The 23,695-nt window shown below is 51.2% G+C and overlaps 1 protein-coding gene across 2 annotated transcripts in view; it reads right to left on the bottom strand.

The window, feature by feature from the left end:
* The window catches only part of PCSK6 (proprotein convertase subtilisin/kexin type 6), a 34,198-nt gene that overhangs the window by 3,954 nt on the left and 6,549 nt on the right, over window positions 1-23,695 (bottom strand). The window contains exons 3-18 of one of the 2 annotated variants that reach the window (XM_033517008.1): window positions 20,353-20,463; window positions 19,601-19,744; window positions 18,967-19,043; window positions 18,203-18,291; window positions 14,940-15,112; window positions 11,064-11,276; window positions 9,578-9,678; window positions 7,936-8,039; window positions 7,340-7,457; window positions 6,327-6,515; window positions 5,959-6,095; window positions 3,797-3,976; window positions 3,125-3,227; window positions 2,379-2,575; window positions 1,856-1,943; window positions 657-748 (exon numbers count right to left, since the gene is read on the bottom strand). In XM_033517008.1, coding sequence (XP_033372899.1) covers window positions 657-748; window positions 1,856-1,943; window positions 2,379-2,575; window positions 3,125-3,227; window positions 3,797-3,976; window positions 5,959-6,095; window positions 6,327-6,515; window positions 7,340-7,457; window positions 7,936-8,039; window positions 9,578-9,678; window positions 11,064-11,276; window positions 14,940-15,112; window positions 18,203-18,291; window positions 18,967-19,043; window positions 19,601-19,744; window positions 20,353-20,463 — 2,116 coding nt within the window. Of the gene's footprint in view, window positions 1-656; window positions 749-1,855; window positions 1,944-2,378; window positions 2,576-3,124; window positions 3,228-3,796; window positions 3,977-5,958; window positions 6,096-6,326; window positions 6,516-7,339; window positions 7,458-7,935; window positions 8,040-9,577; window positions 9,679-11,063; window positions 11,277-14,939; window positions 15,113-18,202; window positions 18,292-18,966; window positions 19,044-19,600; window positions 19,745-20,352; window positions 20,497-23,695 lie in introns of those variants that run through there. The other variant, XM_015638833.1, reaches the window with a different exon arrangement.

Here is a 23,695-nt window from a genome sequence, read left to right on the forward strand (position 1 = left end):
GAAATAATTTTCTTCAGGGAATAAGAGCCCATTCCCTTCCAGGCTTGCCAACAAGATCAATAAATATTTTGGATTTAGTCCGAGGCAATTGCCCATGTATGATAGAAGAGGTTCATGCCACTGAACATGGATTGTCTAGAGATCATATTATCATCAGATCTATGATGATTTTGAGGGCAGGCACAAACATTAACAATGGAAAATAATTAGACTTGCAGGAAGCGAGGAAGGCAGGATTTAAAGGGAATGCTGAGCAACTTGATGCAGCTGGGGGAAGCAAGAGTGGCCAGCCCAGCACTGTGGGGCGGCTGGGATAACACGGGATAACACACCTCAGCTGCCTGACATTTTTATCCGCTGCAAAGCCACCTTCCATCACTCCAAGAGGGTTTTACAGCCTCCCCCGCAACCTTATTAAACTAAAGCACCTGGCTTCGGGGAGATCGAGAAATAAAAAATGGCTCTAATAAAAATGTAAAAACTCCCCTAAAAACCTTTCCAGCATGAACATATACCTCACAGGACGTGCTGGAGACTTGGGATTGCATTCCCCCAGCACGCTCTGCCTCGGCTCAGGGTGGGTACAGTGGGGAGTGGCATCTGGTGCAGGAGGGGTTTGGGGTTTTGCATGGGATGCTGTGGGGCCAAGGCCATACCTGTGCTGGCAGGGCAGGTCTCGCACCGCCGCGGCTCCCGGCTCAGGTACATGGCAGGCTGGCACTCCGGCACACAGCTCTCCCCTGCCAGGCTGCCAGGAAAGCAGAGAACATTTGCACCCAAAGCTGTGGGATATGAGGACTCAACACAGCCCATTCCCATCTCCTCATCTCCCAGTGTCCTACGGCACCCTCAGCCTGTAGCACAGAAGGTGTTGGAAAATCAGCCAGCGTCTTAGGAGAAGTTAAAATCCTGCCTGAACCCAAGGGACAGCTGCAGACTCCTTAATTAAGTATCCAGGAGGAAATAAAATTATTTTTTTTCCCATGGGCAGCCAGCCAGGCTCTCCTGAAGACCTTTTGCACCACTGAGGCTCCCCAGAATAAAAGGAAATTGGTTCAGCGCCGCGGCCAGGTCGGTGCTGCTTCGCCGTGGCAGGGATGATTTGAAGTCCCGGCTTAAAAGGATATTGGACAATAAAAAACAAGCGCTGTGTGGATTATGTCTGACAAGTGCCTCCACTTGTGCTTTTCTGAGGGAGTAGATAATCTTTTGGCAGCGGGAATTTCTTTGTCTGAGAGAGCCCCACTGCTACACCGTGGCTCTGACTCACTTACAGCGCCTGAACACTGCAGGCTGCTGTGGAATTGTACTTCCCTGAGCAATTGGGGATGGAAAACAGCTTCTCCCTAGAGCTGACACTGGGCTCTGTGTCCTGCAGATGTTGTGGGGCCAGCAGCAGTGGCACCCAGTGGTCCTCAGAGGGCTCTGCCTGCACCTGCAGTGCCATAAAATCAGTCCTGTACTAGCCCCACTCAACAGGTACACCAAATAAAATTTTCAGCATGGAGACTCTGAGGGAAGGGTTTCTGCCTTTGCAGTGGGGATTATTAGCCTGCCTGGAACAGCTCAGGCTGGTACCAGCTCTACACAGCACTTACCCACCACCCTGGAAAGAGCTGGGAAAAAAAGAAATTAAATTTAAATCACGATTTTCAGCTAAGAAAGGGACACTAATCACCACCTTTAAATCCCTAGACCTCCTAGGTCTAGGCACACTGCACCACAGCTATAGCACTGTGGAAGCAGAATCTCTAGTCTTGAACTTAATTCACTCTAATTTCCCATCGGTTTCCCCAAATTTAAACCACAGGTATGAGTGCTGCAAGTATCAACTCCTCCCGTGCTGGTGTTTTACCTGAATCCCTCTTTGCATGCTGTACATTTGTCTGCTTCGCCAACACATTTTTTACAGCTTTGATGACATTTCAGACAGCGTTTCTGACCTTTCAAAAAACAAAGCAATGCAGGGAGAATAAAATCCGGACGGTGATTTGCAAGCAGCAGTCAGAGCCGCAAAGCCCCACTGCACCCCAGCACCAGCTCCCCAGGGTGGAAAGGCACGTCCCTCCCAAAAGATCCTTGCTATTGCAGGTGACCTTATCTGTCACTGCTTGCTAAAAAAAAATATGCTTTGTAAGCAGCCAGGGTCATTAATTACAGTCTTCTAATTAAGAGCTTTGAGTTGAGCACCTCTGCTCTGCACCACCCTCTGAACACCCAGAGGTTTCCCTCCTCCCTTCACCGTTCAAAGTGTGTCAAGAGGGAAATTCAAAGCCAATACTCAAGAATCAAGGTGTGTTCTCCACCCATAGCACTTAAAATAGAAGCAACCCCTGCACACCCACGTGCTGCAACTTGCAAGTGATAACCATCCTTACGTTCCTCGGCGTAGAACCCGGGCGGGCACAGCAGCACGCAGGTGCCCATCTCGGGCTGGTGGTAGAGGTTCCTCTTGCAGGCCGTGCACTGGCTCGGTCCCCTCCCGACGCAGCGCTCGCAGCCCTTGTGGCACCGCCGGCACCTCCGGGCGCCGTTGTCACCGAAAAACCCAGCAGGGCACGAGCTCACGCACATCCTGGGGAGGGAACCGGCTTTGGTGCCAGCACCGGTCACCTCCCGCCTCGGACACCCGCCACTGTCCCCTCACCCCAGCGTCCCCCAGCCTTGGCAGCAATTTGATCTTGTTTACTTCTTATTCTTGTGATTTACAGAATCTTGGAAGTCACAGGTCTAATTTGGAGATGGGAACTCTCTCGTCCCAGCTGTAGGTAAAGTTTCCCTGTGCCATCCCAAGAGACTGAGGAGTGGAAATCCCAATTCCTGAAGTGACTTGGCAGCTCAGCTGGCTGTCCCTTGGGCGTGGGTGACCCCAGCCGGTGAAGCCAAAGCTTCCTCCCCAACATAATTATGTGGCCAAGATCCTCGAGGGCTCTCCAGCTCCATGTTCTCCACCCCACTGTACCCTAACTCAGGACAGAGATCCTCACACCTCCTGTTCCACCCATGTAATTTCTCATACACTTCTTTTTTATGTAAACATCTGTCACCCACACAAGCTGTGAGACCTGAGGAAAGGTGTTGCTGTCACCCAGGGACCCCATGGGGACACCCCACCACCCCTCACCTGCCAGTTTTCACGCTGCCCAGGCTGTAGTGGATGCAGTTCAAGCACTGGTCAGCGTTGGGGCCATCGCAGCCCTGGTCACCACACTCAGGGTGGCACGGACCTGAGGAGGGAGAGACCAGCTCAGTGTGGGAGAAGCTGAGCACCCTCCAGGCACCACTGCCAGGATGCCCTGAATACACCCCTCCCTGGACCGATGGACACCTGGACTCTTCCCCCATCTTATTCTATATCCTGTATCTATTATATTTTAAATTTTATCCTATCTCTCCTATGGAGCTGCATGGCTTTGAGTGCTTGCCTTTCCTGCAGCTCATCCTTCCCAGAATGAATCCCACCCAGCCATCCTCTGGCTGAGCACCAGTGCAGCAGCAGCTTTGAAAGAGGGACTTGCTCCTCAGGGAGCAGCAGAGACACCCACCCCTGCCCATGCTGGAGGAGGGAAGGTGGAGCTTTTTTTACCCCTCAGACAGCTGCACCACCAATTTGTGGCTGGGACGGGGCATTTCCTACCTTCTAATTTCACCATCCTGCTGCCCCGTGCTGGCCACAGGCACTGCTCCTCCCAGCCTGCCTCAGCCCCAGGCAGGATCAGACCTCGTGGCTCCCCCAGTTTTTATCAGGATTTCATTTTCCTGGGGGGAGCAGCGTGGCAGCTCAGGCAGCGCTTACCCGCGTACTCCTCCTCCTCCTCCGCCACCTCCACCTGGCTCTGCAGGAAGGCGGCTCTCGATGGCTCCATCTCCGATGCTGGCACTTCCAGTGACCTCCCCCGGGATTGGGGCACACTCAGTGCACTGTAGGGGTGCTCGCCTGTCCCATAGAAGATGAGGCTCCACTCCTTCAGCTTCCCTATGGGGCAGACACAACCTCAGCCATCCCGCTCCCTGTCCTGCCCGTCTCTGGGAGATCCAGCTTTGGGGGAATGGATGGGGGAGGAGGATAGGGGAGGAGGATGGACTGGACCATCAGGGTGTCACCGCTGGCACAGCAATGCAGAAGCAAACAGTGAACACCCAGAAATGTTCATGAGCCCCTGAGCTTCCAGCCCACACAAATGCAGCTGTTTAAGCCACTTACAAGGGATTTTTAATTCCATAACTCATTTGAGGAACCGCAGCATCACCACAGTCTCTGAGCCCAACACTGCAGAGAACCAGTAATTTTAAAAGCTCCACAATAGAGGATTATTTCTGTCTGACAAAAGCCACCCGGCACACACTGGATTATTTCTTGCTGCTGTTGCTCCAGCCATCTCTTTGCCTGACACAACAGAGGTCTGAGCTCAGCATCCCCCAAAACACTGTAGTGGACCTGGTGAGATCCCCCCCCTCCCAAGGCATCACACCCACACCAAGACCCTCCACGAGCCACATGGCTTTGGGGAGAGAGTCCAAAAATGCTGCTGCTTCTTTCCAAACACTGTTTTTCATCCAATTCCCCATCAATGCGAGTCACTTCATGCCTGCAGCGTGCTCGGCTTTAACTACTAATCCCTGTGTTTCCAGGAAGGGCTTAAAATTTGCAATACCCAAATCCCCTGGCTCTCCCAAAGGCATGAGAGGACACACCTGCTGCACAGAGCAGTGCTGGTGTGGAGCCTGAGAAGGGTCAAGCTCTGGAAGTATCAGCTGGGGAAGCGCCTTTGTCAAAAGAATTGAATTTGCTTTAAATCTAAAATATCCTGCGTGAGGAAAGCCCAGGCTGCACTGGCCTGATCTGGGGGTGCAGCAGTAGCAGCAACATGACACTCATAGTATTTAATTGATATTAAATTAACCAATTTAGTGATATTAAATCAACATTTAATTCCCATTTCTGCTATGAGCTGGGAGCGTGTTCCCTCTTTTTTCTCTTGCTGTGTCCTCTCTGCTTCAAACCCAGCACAGACTTTTTGAGGGGATGACTTAATGCACTCATTCTCATTTTGTTTTGCCAAGCCCTGATGCCTGTGAGGGGCTCAGAAACGCCCGCCACAAACTGTAAATACCAGGGGGCAAAAGCAGCTCTGTGGGCGCTTTGCTGCTGCTCTCCGAGTTCAAAAGATTTGGGGTGAAGGCAGCAAACAGAAACACTTTCTGTGCAACGCACCCCCACGTGCACCTCCCGCCAGAAAGTAGCGTGGGAGAAATTTTTAATATACTCCTGGCTTCCTATCAGTGATTGTGTGGATTTAACACCCCCACAACACACGCCAGCCCCAGGCAGGATGCTTCACATCCCGCTGCCCCCAGCCAGCGAGGCGGCTGCCGTTTCCCGGCGGGGCCGGATCCTGCCCACACGGCTCCTGTGCTGGGAGGGGGTCAGGGAGCCAAGCTGGGGAGGAGGGGACACAGCAGAGTTTAGGACATGCAGGGGGTCAGGCTGAGCCTGGCCACCCCCCACCAGCATGGTGGAAGTCTAGGGAGGATGTCCATCCGTCTGCAGCCCGAGGGGCATCGTCCCCTTGCGTCGTTGCACAACCAGCCCACAGGCCAGATGTCCCAGCAGTGAAGCAAAACAAACAAACAACAATTACAGCTCTTGGGTTTCCTCATTTTGACTCATTACAGTTTAATTTTGGAAACCTGGCTCTTGGGTGCAGCCAGTTTACTGTTGCTGCTGCGAGAAAACCAACTTCCAGCTCAGCCAGACCTGCAGCCTCCTGCATTCAGAGCTGACATTTCATTCCCATTTTTGAAAATCTGGGCAATACAGATTTTGTTGGAGTCCGTTAAATTCCAAATTTATAATTTATATAATTTATACAATTTATATAAATTTATAGCCAAGCAAAGCAGCCTACAAAGGGTTTTGGGAGCGAGAGAGACTGGTGGGCTCTGGGGGATCCTTACCTTGCACAGCGGGGTTGCGCACTTGGGATGGTGTGTCATGGATCTCCAGAGTCCACTCCCCCGCCGCCCGCTCCCCCCAGCAGTGGACAGTCATGAACTCCCAGCCCTTGAAGCCTTCATTGGAGTGGTCAAACACCCTGCAACGGTATTGCCATGCACCAAGAGATGTGACTTGGAATGTCGTATTTTATCAGAAAAGGTAGATAGGCAACTGAGGATTTTAGGGATCCTTGCATGCACCAAGCTCTCCTGCAGCTGAAACCTGCATGTGCCTCCCACTTCCCCCTAAAACCCAAGGAAACTTACAGCAACCCCCTAAAGGAGGATGCTGCCCAGCCCAGATGTGCCCTGGCTCTGGCTGCTCTCACCTCCTGGCGAGGAGCTGTGACCGTGTCCCGGCGGGGGAGATGAGGCTGATCTGGAGGTCCCCCCGGCGTGGGTGGGCGATGCTGAGCCGCACCACGACGTGCTCCAGGTACAGCACGTGCTGGTCCCGCTGCTCGGCACAGGCGCTGCTCAGGGTGCTGGCACGCAGCACGTGGTCAGCTCGGATGTACCTGCCAGGGACAGGGCACGGCGTCAGGATGGGGACAGAGTGCCCCGGGCTCCCAGGCATGGACACCCTGTTAGATCTGAACCTGGTCTCCTGCTGCTTCACAGCAAAAATTATCTTATCTGCCACTGCAATTCCCAGTGTCCTAGCAGGGGAATTTGCTGAATTGCTGGATGGTAACAAGATGAGTTTGAAGTGCTTCGAAGATCTATGCCTTATGGGCTCCAAGGGCGCTGCTTTATTATAATTACGAGTGCAGCGCTCCTCTTTGGGCTGTAATTAGTGTCTGTATCAGATAAATAGCTTCATGAACACACTTGGCTCTGCACTCATTCCTGTTTTGCATATGCAAGTCTCTAAAAGACTTTGCTGATTAACAACTCTCTTGCTCTACAGCCAGGAGTTGGTAAATGAGGAGTGTCCACTTGGGTCAGTGATCCCACTTTTCACCTAGGAGGGATTGACCTACCAAGGGTGAGATGTGCATCTGAGCTGGATTGAACCTGAAGCCAAATTCAAAAAGAACCAAGACACTGGAAATTTGGTAAACTTTGCAACAAATCACTAGTTTTTGGTGTCTTCCATCAAGACAACGTGTTCAGTGTAAGGGTGGAGACACCAACACATCACTGCTCACGTAGGACCCAGCAGGCAAGGTGAGTTTAGTCTCTCACTGTCAGCTCTCAAAAACTCCCCATTAATCACTTGTCCGGGAAGTGAAATCTTGCAAAAGGGAAAAAAAATCACCCACTCTCAAACCTGGCCCTGGAGAGCCCTAATGGGAGCTGAACATCACCGAGCCATAGACACAGACCCCACAACACTCACTTGGGCACCCTGTCCAGACTTCCCACACAGATGTGCTGGGGAGGAACCATCTTCCACTTCTTGGCTTCCACCACAATAGCATCAGCATCCACCAGCCCAAAGCCATATAGATGGCTAACTGGAAAGAGAGAAGACTCAGAAACCCTCAGCTTTCCCAGAAGGGATCAGGAGCTCCTCCTCAGTGCTTGGTGGAGCATCCTCCAACAATCAGGGAAGGTGTGGAGTTGACCCCGTTGGGATATGAAGAGTTTTGTCACATGGAGCTCACCACTGTGGCCAAGTTACACCCCAAATCCACACTGGCACCCTGAAAACCCATTGCTGGGAGCAGTCCAAGGAAAGTATCAAGAAATTCTGAAGCTCAAAAGAGAGTCTCCCGCAAACAGGTTTTCCAAATCCCCACCAAGTAAGAGTTCCAAGCATCTCACCCCATTAATTACTACCCTCTCCTCCCTTCACTTAACAGCCTGAAGGTAGGAACCCTCAGTGAACCTGAGTGGCCACCCATGGTGTATTGTCCCCATAAGTGAAGCTCTGGAGACCTTTATTTTCCCTTGTTTGGCTGTTCTTGCCCTGCCATCCCCACAGCCTCTCACCTTTATGCCCTGCTCCGTTGGTTTTCCAGTCAGGCGCTCGCAGGTGCCCCGGCCGCGAGGTTTTGACCAGCAGATGCTGGACATCCCTCCAGGTGAGCAGGGGGCTGCAATGACACGTGGCTCATGGGGTGGCTCTGCTGTTCCCTGTCCTCCCAGCAGCAGCAGGTACCCCACAGGAAAAGAAAACAAACAAAAACCACACCAAACACCCCTCTTTCCTGCCTAAAAAAAAGCAGAAATTGATGATTTAAATGCTGACACCCTGCCAGCACTTAAGGTGTCCCAGCAGGATGTTGTGCCCCAGGAAAGGATGCCACATGCTCATGGGAATTGCAGGATTTGCTCCTGGATAAGGCAATTTAGCTCTCAGGCTCTAGAGTAGAAATGAAGCAAATCAGGAAGGTATTCCCGATTTTTTTGTAGGAGACAGAGAGCAAAGCACATCCTGAGGCAGGATAGTGGGCTCGGCAGCTTGCTGATCCACAATGCTGAGCAAACATTCCCTTTGTAGGAAAAACAGCAAAAAATTGCTAGAAATAAAACCTGGGTTGTTCATTAAACAGAAAAATTAAACCTAAATTGTGTCGAACTCCCCAGACTGGGTTTGTGTGTTCAGAGTGCTGGACACTGCTCTGTGCTTCTGAGCCCCCTCATGACCCCAGCTCGGGGATATTGCTGGAGAATTTTCCCTGCTTTACTTACAGTCAGTTGCTCAGCATCTCGAGCAGGGATTTATATTGCTCTTGAGCAACATTTAAAGAAAGAAATTCAATTTATTCTCGCTTGCCATAATGGAATGCCTGAGCACCAAGCTCTGGTAGTTAATGTTGCGGTTTGTGCCTCAGCTAAACAATTCAAAAATTACATCTAAAGCTTTTAATATATTTATAATGAAAATGGCATCTCCGGAAATGCTCTCACCCGACCTGGGTGTTGGGATTAAACCAGAGGAGGAGGAATGGAGCCGCAATCACCATCCCTGGATGAGAGTGCAGTGCTGCCCTGAGGCTTATTCTTATTCCCAGCCTTCATTTTATTTCCACTCCATAAAAATAATAATAAGCTCATGAGAAGCCACTCCATGAAGCAACACAGGGATGCCCAAAGGCTGTTCCTGGGCTGGGGGACCATGATGGAACCAGGATTGGGATGGGGACAAGAGGAAAAGAGCAGCTCGTTTGAACCAGGGGTGTGTGTGTCACTGACAAGTTCTGTGAGTTTTTGACATTGTGAAAAAGTAATCCTTTTCCCCCAGAAATGCAACACTTGCTGAAAACCATCACTTCTGCTGACATTTCCCAATGTCTGTGATGTTTTCTGACTTTTTTTTTTTTCCAGGAAGTATTTATAAAACACCCATTGGAGCTGGCTGTCAGTGCTTTCAATGCACCTACTGAAAAGCCTGACTGATGTCACCAGCCCCAAACTTTTCAACAGATGGCAACAAGTGAAGAATTAGATCAATAAAACACCTGTGGGAAAGATCACATTCAAAACAACAACACTGCCAGAAAGGAGCGATTTAAAATAACTTTGTGTCATTTTGGTCACTCCAGAGGAAGCAAAACCACCTTGTTTCTTTCAGGTTTTGCTCACCAGGTGCTAAATGTGGGAATATTTCTCCTGATGAGGTTACACTTACTTTGCCTCCAAAGCCAAGGCGATGATGCCCGCGACCATCGGGGCGGACACGGAGGTGCCGGTGTGGCCGTCGGTGCAGCGGTGCCGGAGATCTGTGGTGACCTGTGGAGAGAGGAGCTGCAGCACTCAGAGTGCTCCCAGCATGGGCCCTACCCCATTTGAACCCCAGATTTGCTCGGGATGCTGCCAGAGAGGAGATGAGCCTGCTGGTACCCAAGCCCTGCCAAGATTCCAATGCCATTGGGGGCACAGAGCCCCAAAAATGGGCTGCAGATACTTATGGTGCATGAGGAAACACCCCTCTACTTTGTACATCTTTGCTCAAAGGTGCAAAAACTATTTGAAAGGGAAAAAAAATCCATTTGGCTGTGGATCAGCTGGAGGAAAAGGTGGATGGAGCGGTGTGAGCTGGTGTGGGTACACATCAAGGGATGCATAATAAGTTGGGACATATTAAACACTTTCTTTAAAGCCTCCAGCTCCTGGCCTTGGACAAGAATTTCCATTTGCATAGGGGGAAAAAAGCTCCATTTCCAGCTTTTTTGTTTGAAGACAGAGCACAATGTCTGGGTACCAGAAATTTGGGGAGGAGGTAGAAGGCCAAAAGATGCTTTTTCTCATTTTAAAAGGCTCCTAAGTTTTGAGTTAATCTGGTGATTTCTGGATGGGAAGCTGGTTTGGGCTTTTGCCCAACAGTGCTCCAGTAGCACTGGACTGGGGCTGGCCTCAGCCATGCAAACACTTCTGCAATGCCATGAAAATGGCACTTACATTTTGTTTTCTGGCTGGAAATTCATCTTTTGGAGGTCAAATAAATTACTCCTCAATACCAAAAAAAATATTTACTTGTTAAAGAAAAAAAAAAAACAAAACCCCACACAATTTTTGGTCAGAAAGCCTCACTTGGGTGGAAAACTCCCTCCCCAGGCTGGGTAAGGTGCTGTGTTGGTGGGAGATGCTTTACTTCCCAAGGTTCAGATGATGCACAGAGGTGTCAGTAACAATCAGCCATGGTGTGACCAGGCCACTGCAGCTGTTGGGACAGGGCAAATATAGCCTGGGTGACAGGGAAAACTGCACTGATCCACATGTGCAAGCATTTTCAGGGAGTTCCTTGGCTCCAGAAAGTCTCAGCTCCCAGTTTGGGGCTGCCACACCCCTGTTAAATGTCTCCATCCTCAACCTTTTTTCTCTCTCAGGCTAAAAATCCTCAAAATTCACTTTTTTAAAAAAACAAACAAAACAAGATACAGTGAGCAAGTACTTTGGGGAACAGGCAAATATTTACGTGGGTATTTTTGCAAACCTCCAGCCCTTTCACCCATTTACCATGGAAAACACAACATCCCTGAGCAAAAACCAGAGCAAAACCCACTGCAGAGCTAAGGACAAAGCCTAGCTCTTCCAACTAAGCCATCACCCACAGCCCAGCTGTACAGAAAACACCCAGGGGGTGCTGCCCCACTTGATGTTGGGGTAAAACTCACAATTTTCCGCTCATAGAACGCCCCGCTGCTGTAGGTGGTGGCGAGGGTGGAGGCACACTCCTCCAGGTACCAGGGCTTGTAGCCATTCTCAGTGGTGCTGCTGATGGAGATGGTGTAGATGCTGTTGGTGTAGCCATCACAGGAGCAGTAATCGCCCTCTCTGCCACCGTTCCCTGATGCCCAGACGAAAATGGACCCCAGTCCCCTGCGACCCTGCAGGCACAGAGGGTGAGGAGGGTTAGAGGAGGTGTTTGCCCAGGATGAGAGGCTATCTTGGCATGGGGAGGAGGGGGTAAGTCTGATTTTTGGGTGCTTGGTTAGGGTGGAAGGATGGGTCTCACCCTGCCCAGCACTCAGCCCCGTGCATCAGTCCCCTCATGTGTCCCTCGGCTCAGTCAGTCACAGTTTACAGGCAGTGGTTCCCCCAAAAGTATGGGAGAGCCTCCAGCAACAGGATTTTGGCATTTTCCATGGGGGAAAACATCTTGGGTACTCAAAGTCCCTGGACCAGGCACTAACACACAGCATGGTGCTTCTAGGGATGGCCCTGCAGGAAGAACTGGCAGGAAACCCCCAAACCCCAAATCTCCCAAGCCCACAAAGCCCCTCATGAACCACCCAAACCACCAGAAGCCTTCTCCCAGCCTATTCTTTAGGTTTCTTTTGCTTGTCTTTTGTCTTTTAAATCCCATCCTTTTCTCCCCTCCCCATCAGTTGGCTGGAACATCTGATGGGGCCATCCTCACTGGGTACAGCTCTGGGACCCCACTGGAAATTGGGGACTGGGAGGGGTGTGCCTGCTGCTCAGACATCCCCAGATCCAGGGGAAAATCCCACCTGGCAGCAGCAACCATGGTGCCAACGAGGAGCCCCTAAAGAAGCCAATACCATGGGAATGAGCCCCATTCATCCCTGCATCCAACCCACTGCCAGGACACCCAGGAATAACCCAGCCCTGCGGGGGAGACACAAGTAAGGTGCCGACAACATCCCAAACAGGAGGATTTTTGGTGATCCAAAAGGGTTAGGGGCAGGAAATGAAGTGGCTGGTTCTCTTCCCTGCCCTGTAAGACAGGGTTCTCCGGGGAGGATGGAGAGCTGCCGGGCTTGGCAGGCGATGGAAGCAGCGGAGCAGCCCCATCCTCCCCGCGGCTGCTCCTGCCACGGAGAGATTTTGGCACTTGCCTGGGCAGATCTGGTGTTTACATCCCTCCCACTGCTCTATAGCAGCTTCCTCCACAAAAAATAATAATAACAATAATAATAATAATAAAGCAGCTTTGCTCTGGAGGAATTCACCAGGATTTATTGTGGGCTTTAGGCGCCGGGGGGAGCAGGATGGTTTATTACCTGTCTCGCCCCCCTCCTGGGGCAGAGGCTCTCTGAGCTGACCCTGCCTCTGGATACACAGTCTAAGTCAGCCTCTTTCCTTACTTTATGAAAGTTTTCATTATCTGGGCTGCCTCCCAGCCAAACTGGGTGGGTATTTCCCTAGCAAAGATTAATAGAGCTGTCTGGAGCTCTGCAAGAAAAAGTGCAATTGCCAAGGGAATTACTGGCCTGCTCCACATCACCGAGAGCTCGACCCAGCTTGCCAGCCCACCAAGCCTGCTGCTGGCATCTCCCATCCCACTTTCCAGGGTTTCCTGGATCTCCAAGGAGGCAGCATCCCAGCCCACACACTTGGCACAGACAGCAACCATCCAGCTCCCCACACCAAAGTCAAAACTCCTCCAAGGATGGGTCCCGCTGCATGCAACCCAAGCTTTCCCAAATCACTAATCAGAGGAATAAAACCAGACACAATTGGCCAAGCATCTGGAGATGTAGCAACGATTTTGATTGGGATCAGATGATTGGGAGCCCAGACCTCCCTTTCATCCCTCGCCCTGAGTGTCGCACCCACGGGACCAAGAAAGGCTCAGCCCTGCTCCAAACCCACATCCCTGCGATGCCCAGGCAGGGCTGCACTGGGGGAAGGTGGGTTTGGAGACAGCACGGTCACATGAGGACATGAACAGGCACATGAATGACACTGCAACAATGCACAGCTAACACCTGACAGCATTCCTGGCAGAGCAAGAGCTCACCACATATTGCAGCTCCCTCGGATTGGAAAAATCCATTCTTCCCCTTTGCTCTCAAACAAGGCACACTCAAGATTTCTGTAAGCAGACCCCAAACATCCAGTTTCTTGTCATCCTCCTAAGCCAATGCAATGCCAGAGAGGGGCTCCTGGCTGCTATAAAACCTGAATCTGGGCATCATTTAAAGCAGGGAATCCCTCCCTGGCCAAGCTGGGGCTGATCCAGCTCACCCCAGCAGCTCATGGGTTGTCTGTGGGATGCACAGCATCTCCTGCTTCCGCAGCACTGCGGGGCCTGGGTGTCTGCCCAACAGCACTCCACGAATGACCAGGATAAATATCCCCTCGTTAGTTTGGGAACTAATAAAGTGTGGCTGGAGGAACAAGAAACAAGATGATAAATTACCCCAGCGCAGTCCTATCGCTAATAGATAAAGGTTATTTTAATGTTTCCATTAAAAACTCAATTTTAAGGATTTATAACTCGGTTACAGCTGTTTGCTCGGGCTAAAGGTGGCAGTTAACTATCTGCTTGCAGCTTTCCTCGTTATTTAAGGAGATGGAGTTGGCAATTACGAGCTGTGCATGTGTGATAGTGGGTGCTGCAAACACGGGGTGGCAATGGGGAGACTGGGGTGCCCCCTGAGAGGCAAAAACAACATCCTAAGACAGTGGGGCTGTGCTATGCAAGTGCTGCTGCCCGTTTGCTCCTGCATGGAAAAATAAGGTCTAAAAAGCAGCTTGTTCCCCCGTATTTACACGGCGTGAACTCCCCGGCACTTCAGTGGATTCCTCGGCAGGCTCACCGCCCCAGCAGGAAATCAAGTAAACAGTGGGAAAAACGCTCCACCCTATTTTTAGATAAGAGGCCACCCCAACTCCCGGCACGCTGCGGGAAGAGGCAGCAGAGGAAGGAGTGGTGGCAGAGGTTGAAGTGGGGGCTTCAGCCCAGCCTGGGGCTGCTGGCAATGAAACCCCAACCCCAGATTCTCTGGAGCACCCAGGGAACAGCCACTGTGGAACCCTGATCCACTGTGACACTTACCCATGGCACCCACCGAGCTGCCAGAGAGGGCTGTTTCCCAAAGCTTTTAGCCAATATTGAGCATTTTTTAAAAGTACCCAAAAAGGGAAGGGCCACAGGAAGGCCAGAGCATCCCCAGCAGTGATTGACAGCTGTCAACCATATGTGATGTTGGCTGAACTTTCTTACTGAAGGATCTCGAGGACAACAATCCATTGTTAGATCCTGTGGCAACACCCATGTCCCTTCCCAGCCATGACACAGCCACTTTTTCTGGGTAGAAAACCAAGGGAATGCTTAACATGACAGAGGGCCCTGGGAGAGGATACCAGGAGCCCAAGGAGCGTGGAGGAGAGGGTTGGACACGCTGGGGTTTGGGTACTGCTGGTTCCATCCACATCAGCATCCGGGGGGACATTTTGGGGTGCAAAGTTACACCCCCCAAGAACTGCTTTGGGTTTCTCATCCCGGCAGAGCTTCACAACACAACCTGGGGCCTCCCCGCTCTGCCAGGGCTGTCCCACCATCACCGGGCACCTCCCGCCATCACCACCCTCAGCCGCCAAATCCACCGGAGCTCTTAGGGACGCCGGGGAAACAAGGAAAAATTAGAGATGGTTGGCTCCCCCCCGCCCCAGCCCTAGTGCTGGCAGTGCCTCAGGGGGCTGAGCTGCCCAACCCCGCGCCAGACCCCGGGCCGGCCGTGGCCCTTCCCACGGGACAGGAGGAGGAGGGCGAGCGCGTCTGGGCGCTGTGGGATCCACACCTTTTTAATGCCTTGCTCAAAAGCCTGTTTGGCCAATAGACCAGGTCCATCAACTGTCTTCCCATCATCATCTGGCCCCCAGCTCGCGCTGTAAATGTCAATGTAATCGGGTCTGATGCCAAGCGACTTCGCTTCAACAACATCTGTTACATCTCCATCTAACATACGAATGCCTAAAAGCACAAAAACATCAGACATTAGGGCTTCATGGCGTGGATGACAGCGTGAGGATTGCAATCAAAGGGCTTTGTTAACGGCGGCGGAAACCACATGGCTCAGGCGCGCCTGGAATAGCTTCAGCCCATGGCCCCGCATGCCAACGAGCCTGGCAGCAGGATGCTGGGGAGCTACGGGGGAAGTTTTCTGTGTTGCTGGCTTCATGGCAAGTGATGGAGAAGGGGGTGTTAAAATTCACTTCCCCTCCACTGGCGGGGAATGGGTTGTGGTAGTAGTACTGCACTCCCCAGAGACAAAATCCCCCCACTAAAATAGTTTTTCATCCCCTTTTGATTCCTTAGCTAGCATATTTATCCACCTGGAAGATTTTGGTGTTTCCTGAACACTCATGCCCCCCCAGCTTCAGGCACACTGGTGGGATAAAGCCTCCCCCCTCGAGTGGGGATGGATGACTGAGACTGTCCCCAAACCCCGTCACTGCCCAACTGATGCCAGTGGTTCCCTGGAGAGGGAGAAGACCCAGGAAAAAATCCAGGCTGTGGTTTGTATGACCAAAGTCTGAGCCAGGACCCCAACACATGAAGGGAGAACAATGCCACCCAGGATAACTCTCACTTCCAGCTGGGAATGCCAGCAGGTACCAGCCAGGATGCTCACAGGCAGAGCCCACCAGCCATAGTGGGATTGCTGCACACCCCCAAACTCCAACTGCTGCAACACGACAGCACAACTCCTGCTGCTCTCCATCACCCTTTCCCTGCTGGATTTCCTCTCCACACAGTGGGCAGAGGGTGCCAGGCACCCCAATGGGCTGCCCAGAAACAGCCCTTGCAGGAAAAGCGATGCTGGAAATTTCAGCATCGTATTTTGTCAGCCAGGGAGAGTCTGGTTTATAAAAACGCATTTCCCCTTCCACATGTATTTTGTCTTAAAGCAAACAAATGCAGGCAGATGTCATTCCAGCTGCAGCTGTGCTCTGGACACCAGTCAACTCAAATATCTCCTTCTGACGCTGTCCCTGACCAGCCAAAACCAAGCTTAGGAATGTAAAATCAGGGAGCAGAGCTGTTCCCAAAAAATTCATCTTTGTCAACAAGAAAACACAAGGAGAAGGGGCGAGGAGCCAAGGCCAGTGTCTGAGCTGCACACGGCAAGGAAAACCAGACGAGGTTTGTGCTTGCTTTATGTGGCTGTTTTCATCAGCAAGCCCAAAGTCTGCCTAAAGTCAACCCAAAGCCTGCCCAGAGACAGCCACCCACAATGAGGAACTGGTCAAATAATGGGGAGCAGGAGGGAGCAGGGGTGGGTGCTGCAAAATAAATGAGCTTTGTGTCACACAGGGAACAACACCGACCTCCAAAGCGAGCATTCGAGGAGAGGAAAGGCAGGAGGAGGAATGGCAGGAGCCCTTTCCTTGAGCAGTGATGTGTTTTGCCCAGGGCATATGAAAAGCAATGCAAGAGCACTGAAGAGCAGCCAGTAAAATTAGATGGGAGCTCTCCGAGTGTGACAAATAGGCTTCCCCAACAAGTTGTGCTCATTAATCGCTGCTTTATTTGTGTAATCCATCTAAAATCACTCTCGCTGCAGCTATAGCGTATTTTCCTCCATGATCCCAAACTTGATACGGCTCAGACTCTATTTTTCCCCTTTGCCTGCTCACGTTGTGGGAAGCCCCCGGCCCCCAGCCCTCTGCCAGGTGCCTTGTCTCACTCAACACCTCCCCAGCACACCCCTGAGGCAAGGCACTCGTTAAAGGGAGCAAATTAAAATGAGACCCAGAGGTCGTCATAAAGTCAACAAGGAACGCTCGTCTCCACAGCTGCTGTAGGGAAAGGAGCATGAAGGGAATGGTCTGATCCTGCAGGATCCAATAAATCCCACCATCAGCTTTGTCTTGCTCTGCTGCTGCTTGCTGTGTGCTTGGAGATGGGCTTTTAGAGGCAAGAAGCCTCTAAGAAGCAAGAAGCCATCACACATGTAGGAGATGGGATGGGATGAGGTGCCATAGCCCTTACAGTCCTGCCAGTCCACTCTTCACCCTCCCTGGGGCTATTTATTTCTTCCCCCTGGGGATTTTCCCAGCACAGGCAACCATGGGAGATAGTAGGCCAAGAGCAAGATCCTGTGGACACTGCTCAGACACAACCCTAACAAAAGCTGTTCCCTGCACAGCCAGGATGAATAAGACAAAAGAAGGAATTAAACTCCAAATTCACCTGTGGGCACTTGGGTCCATGCTACTGATGGTCACTTCTCCCTGCACTTGGGTGGTGGTGGGGGGCTGCAGGAAAAGCCCCTCTCCTGTTCTAATCATGTCAGGGATGGGGCTGAAGGCTGAAAGAGCCCAGCTCCAGGCATTTGTCCCCTACACACTTCCACCAGCCAGGGTACACTACACTCCCACCCCCACTACAACCCTCATCTCCCCAGGGTTGCCTGGGTTAGCCAGAACTGCCCCAGCTCAAACCAGCTGGGCTAATGCAAATGAACTCAGCAATATTAATTAACACTAGGGTCCAATCTGGTGATAGGGATTCATTTGCTTTCCACACATTGTGTTATTTGAGGGCCTGCACAGAAGATCCCCCATAGATGCATCTCTGGCCCCGCATCTTCTTGGGGTTTTTTCCCTGAAGTTATTTTTGGGGTTCTCCCTAGGCCCCCTGCTTTGAGCAGCTCCTCAGCACCCTTTGACCCCACAAACGAGTGCTCTGACCCTCAGCCAGCACCACTGAGCATAACAAACACAGCCACCCCAAGGACAGACCCCCTCAAGAGCAGCTATGGAGTTTTGGGGTGAAAACATCACCTCCTCAATCCACATGCACCCTCACAGCAAGGATACAGCCCAAGCAGAAAGTTTCCACCCTAAATACATGGAGCCAGAGTCCCCTGCATGCCATCTCACCCATCCTCCCCAACACCCCTGGGGCTCCCTGCAGCCAAGGCACCAAGAAGGAGACTCTCTCCTGGGGGAGCAGCATCCCACCTCTCCCCCAGGAGCCTGTTGGTGTGACCAGGGTGGTCACAGTCCCTCATGGGGATGGTGAGGGGCAGGGGAGCCACAGAGGTGCCAGCCTCACCTCCGATGCGGGCGTTGTAGGCGATGCCCACGATGCAGTAGGAGTTGTTCGCTGCCGCCGCCACCTCCCCTGCGCAGCGAGTGCCGTGCCTGCAAGGAGAAACCCCCCATCAGCTGATGGCCATGGCAAAGAATCCCTCCAGCCACACCCCACCCAGCACCCAACACCCACCCCAGGGCTGGAGCAGAGGAAGAAACTGCCCTTGCCCAAAACCCCCACCAAGCGGGTGGAGGAAATGAATGCTGAAAGCAATTTGCTGTTTGTATTTTGCACCTAAATCCAATCTGCTGTTTGCATTTTACACCTTGATGCAACTTCCTCTTTGCATTTTGCACCTAAATGCAACTTCCTCTTTGCATCTTGCACCTAAATGCAACTTCCTCTTTGCATCTTGCACCTCTATGCAGACTGCTGTTGGCATTTCTGTTTCCTTTCCACCTGTAACCATCCCTCTTTAACTGAAGCCCCAAAAATGCATCCAGGCTTTGCTATCTCAGTCACCCATCCTGACTCACGTGGTTCAATTCCCAGTCAGGGCAAGGAACCCCCTGGTGCTGTATTGGGTGGCTGGAGGATTTGTTAATTAATGTGGTTGGCACCAGCTGAATTTGCATTAAACACAAGGACTCTGTGCAAAGCCCTTAACACAGCCTCCTCCACAGAACTGGGAATGGGGAAAGGGGTCTGGAAGACACCCCAGAGGGGACAGCCAGCCTCATGGACACCCCCAGACTCCTTGCTCCATTACAATTAACATCACATACTTGTTCTCATTGCTGGCATCGTAGCGTGGAGTTGGGTCGTGGTCATTCCCATTAACATCATAGCTTGCAAGAGGGTCCTGAAAATATTAGATTCACCATTAGATTCAACTTATTAAATGGTTGTGGTGGCCAGTAGCTGCAGTGATGGCCAGTGCAGGCAAGCAGGGCAGAAAATTATATTTTCCTCTTAGTGTCTTACTGTTTGCTCAGAATAAATAGTTTTAGGCTGCAGTCCTGCATGTTTCCCAGGGGAAATATCCTGCTACCTCAGGAACTGCTCCTCTGAACCCCAAATCCTGCAGGGTTCAGCACCCCCCTCCCTCCCCTTATGGCCATGTGGGGTTTGAGCTAGGGCTCATGCAGGTTTTTGGCTCTGCCCTGGTGAGCAGAGGGAGGAGGCTGCTTCCCAGGCAGCTGCAAAGGGAGTTTCCCCCAAACCTCCTTATCTAAAAACCTCATTTCCTACTTAAAAAAAATCTTAAGCTTTTTTTTTTTTTTAAAAAAAAAAAAACAAGCCTTTTCCTCTACATATGCCAATGCACAGACTTCAGCTGTGTTTACACACTGAAATTCTCCATAAATCAGTTCATGGTGAGGATCAGCCCCAGTCCATCCCATCCATCCCCCAGCTCACATAGTTTTGCAGGAGGTCAGGGTGGTTTCTCTCTATGCCGTCATCGAGGATGGTGACCACCACGTTCTTGCCTGTGTAGCCCCTCTGCCAGGCTGCCAGGATGTTCATCTCCGACCTGCACCGACTGTTTTTATCACCGCAGTGCTACGGGGACAAACACAGCTGCAAAAGGGCTGCAACCCCATTCCAGTCCATCTAAGCAAACAGCAAGGCTGGGAGCCCATTTAATCAACCAGAAAATATATTTACAGCCCACCCCCTGCCATATAACTTGCAGATTTTTTATAACTTGACTCCACAGATCAAACCCATCCAGCAGCAGTTAATCCAGGCAATGCTATCTCCCTATTATTCTTTTCCTCTTCCATTTCAAGTACTATGGGCTCTTGGGTTTTGAAGTGCTCACTTCCTTTCCACCCTTAATTTTCAATGAATTTCCCTGTCAAATACAGATCGATGAAGCAGGCAGGAGAAAAATTATATTACGAATAGATGGCTGCAGCTCTGGGATGGGTAAAATACAGCGGCGCTGCTCCCAAGCCTTTGCTGTGCAGACCATGATGAGGGGCTGCTAACAGGGGTGAAACACTTCAAACCAGACTCTCAGGTGTATTAATTCACTATTTTAAAATCCTGCTGCCAAGCACATTTGATGCTATTATTTCATTACTGGCTGGGCTGAGCAAAGATTGATGATGCATTTGCTTAGAAATAAATGACCCCCAATAAAGCAGTGACAGGGAGACACCCACCAGGTACCACATGTTGGGCCACACTGGGTCATTGAAGGGCAGGACGTGTGGCTCCCCTCGGACCTGCCTCTTCACCCTCCTCTTCACCTCCTGCTGCTGCAGCCAGTCCACCTGAAAGCAGAGAGCTGGGTCAGCATCACCCATGGGCACTGAGCCTGGCATTACCCACTAAAATGGGATGTGGGATGCCGAAGCGATGCCAGCCTCAGCCTGAGCCCATCCCAGCATCGCCCCGTGCTCCAGCAAACCCCCATCTCTGTGGACAGATCTGCTGTGGAGACAGCAGCTCCATTTGGAAGGAGACAGGATGGATGGACAGACAGACAGGGTGAGCTCAGCTCATTGTGCTGTCTAAGCCAGACCAGATTCCTCTGCCGGTGCAGCAAAACCCTGGAGCACAAACAGCGCGTGCCTGAACCCCCCGGCTTAGCCAAGCACAGAAGCACACGCTGGAGTCCCGCTGGAGACAGACCACATATTTCAGTGTTTAGTCAAAGTTTTGGAGAAGACTCAGGTGCTTGGCTTAGTTTTTGGGCTGATCCTTCCTGCTGGCTGGGAGGCAGCAGCGCAGCCCTGAGGCTGTTCCACCTGGCTCTGGGGCTGCTCATCCTTCGAGCTCCTTCCTCCTGATAAAATAAAAACTGGGGGCTTTACCCAAGCACAACACACATTTCCCAAAAATACGTGACAGCCACACACGGCTGTGACAGATCTCAGGGGACGTGGCCAGCTCCACACAAGTATTTTTGGCAGTGGCTACGTGTGAGGTGGCCTTGGAGCTGACCACTCTGACATTTGTTTGCTTTCCAGCAGGGCATGACACGCAGAGAGATCAAACGGGAAATGATCTGGAAAAGGCCATGATTGGGAAATGCTGGTGTTTGCTCACAGTGCTGTGGCAGGAGCTGCCTAAGGTGCTGCTTTGGAAGCAGTCACATCCCATCCCTATCAAGCATTAACCATCCCCCCGGACCCTTTATTGTCACAGAAAGGGCTTTCCTGCCTTCAGCATAGAGGTGAAACACAAGTTTTGTGAAAAAAGGTTATAAAAGTAATTTATAGACCAAATCTTTACAGATGTTCATGCTGGGGGAGAAAGGAGGCACCAGCCAATGAACTGTGAGGGCTGTGTGGCACATCCCTCCTTGCTGGACACATTCCTCCTGATGGCTCTGGGTCTTTCGGGAGCTGCTCATGGGGATGTCTCTATTGTTGTGACTAAGATTTTGTAACAAAAGGAATAAAAATACAAAGCGCAACTTTTGTTGAGCTCATTTATGTAAAACTGTCAGCTGAGCTGAGCTCTTGCACAGTTTATTGCTTTGTGCCTTGGTTGGAGTTGGATGTCAGAAACCCGACAGCTTCCAGCCTAGAGCTTGGGTTTTAAACACATATATATTATAAAGAAAAAAACACTGTTGAAAGGGGAAAAAAAAAATGTATTTCATAGAAAAATGATTTTCCACGCTGCCTTGGCTGCCGAGAGCACACCGCTTTGCTTACACAGTGATGGATTTAAACACTGGAAGCAAAAATATAACTTCATGGTCTAGTTAAAAAAAAATAAAAATACAATAAATAGAGGTTATGGCCCAAATAACAGGCTTTTTTCCTTAAAGCACCATTCCCTGGCAGCATTTCCATGAGTCTCACTGCCCAAGCCACAGCTATCACCTTTCCCTGCTCCTTTGCAGGATGCAGGAATGATGGTAAGGTGTGGGATTTTGGGGGGTTTTGCGAGGAGTTGCCTCATGGGGATGTCTTCATCTCAAACAGGCTCCTGATGGACCCCAGTGCTGCCAGCCAGGAGTCAATGGAGATGTCATGTGTGGACACAGAGAAATCAGCAGTTTTAAGGACATTGATTTCAAGGAAGAGTTGATAAATCAATGTGGCTGGCATGGGAAAATGGGCAAGCAGGAAGGAATCTGGGGCATTCCTGCAACAGCTCCTGCAGCTCATGAAACTCAGATCAACTTCCATTGCTGATCCAGGGTGGGGGAAAAGCTTCTTGGAATGTAAAAAATAAAGGAAAAGAAAGGCTTTTTACTACTAGAAGTGGCCCAAATTGTTACAGTCCTGAGACCCAGGGACCCTGCTCTACCCCTGCAAACCCTAATTATTGCAAAACCACAGACTGGTTTGGGTCGGGGGGAACTTTAAAGCTCCTCTCATTCCAAATCTTCTGCCATGGCCAGGGACAACTTCTGCCAGACCAGGCTGCTCCAAGTCCCTTCCAACCTGGCCTTGAATACTTCCAGGGATGGGGCAGCCACAGTTTCTCTGGGTAACATGTGCCAGGGCCTCATAACCTTTGCAGCCAAGAATTTTCTTCTAGTATCTCATCTTACCCTGTTCTGTGTCAGTGTGAAGCCATTCTCCCTGGCTCTGACAATCCAGGCCCCCATCCAAAGTCCCTCTCCAGCTCTCCTGGAGCTCCTTTAGGTAGTGACAGCAATTAGCAATAAAGAGGTGACTGTGTGGCCCCAAAGGACCCCATGAGGAGGCAGCACAGGCAGCCCCAAGCTGGACCCTTCACCCTTGCTAGAAACAGAGCAGGAGCTTTTTATGTTTCCTCTCACTTTGAGATTTTTCGGTGGCTGAGGCCCAGAGCTGGCCAGCCTGGGAGGCTCCACCAAACACAAAAACCAGCATGTGTGAGGGTGCAATTCCCTTTGCAGCTCTAGAAAAGTGATAGTCTGACTTATCCCAGAGGGTGTGCAGGTGTTAAAGTGGATATCCAGGATAAACAAGATAGTGCCAGCACATGTTTGCCATAAATCCCAGCAAATAATTCCGATGGGGTTGATTTTGCTGTGGTGCATGGCCAGAGGCACGGGGACAAAGGCCATGGCATCCCCTGATGAGGATTAAGAGACTGGAGCAGAGGATGGAGGCTCAAGCACAGCATGGACCAACAGGAGCATTCAAGTGAACAAGGAAAGTTTACTGCAATAAGAGCTGGAAGTGGAGCCCTTAAGAGGGGTGGCACAGCATGGCCCCACTGTGCATCCCACTGTCCCTCCCTGCCTCCCACCACCACAAACTGTCCCCAAAATTGCTGGATTTGCTTCATCCTTCCTCTCTTTCCATCACCTGCCACATCTCTTGGCTCATATCAGCCCCAGAAGGAGCAGCCAGCTGCAGGGTCTCTTGGGGCAGCATGGCAGCTCAGCAGCAGCATGGTCACACAAGGATCAGGACCCCGGCTGCTTTCCTGTGTGTCCTGGAGTCTCCCCTCTCCCAGACTTCTCCTGAGGGTGAAGAGCTTGGCTTTGGTCCTCCTGCCCAGCTCATGGCACCGACCCCCACAGCAAACAAATAACAGCACTGGAAACAATAG

Source organism: Parus major, chromosome 10 (genome assembly GCF_001522545.3).
Source record: "Parus major isolate Abel chromosome 10, Parus_major1.1, whole genome shotgun sequence".
Taxonomy (NCBI): domain Eukaryota; kingdom Metazoa; phylum Chordata; class Aves; order Passeriformes; family Paridae; genus Parus; species Parus major.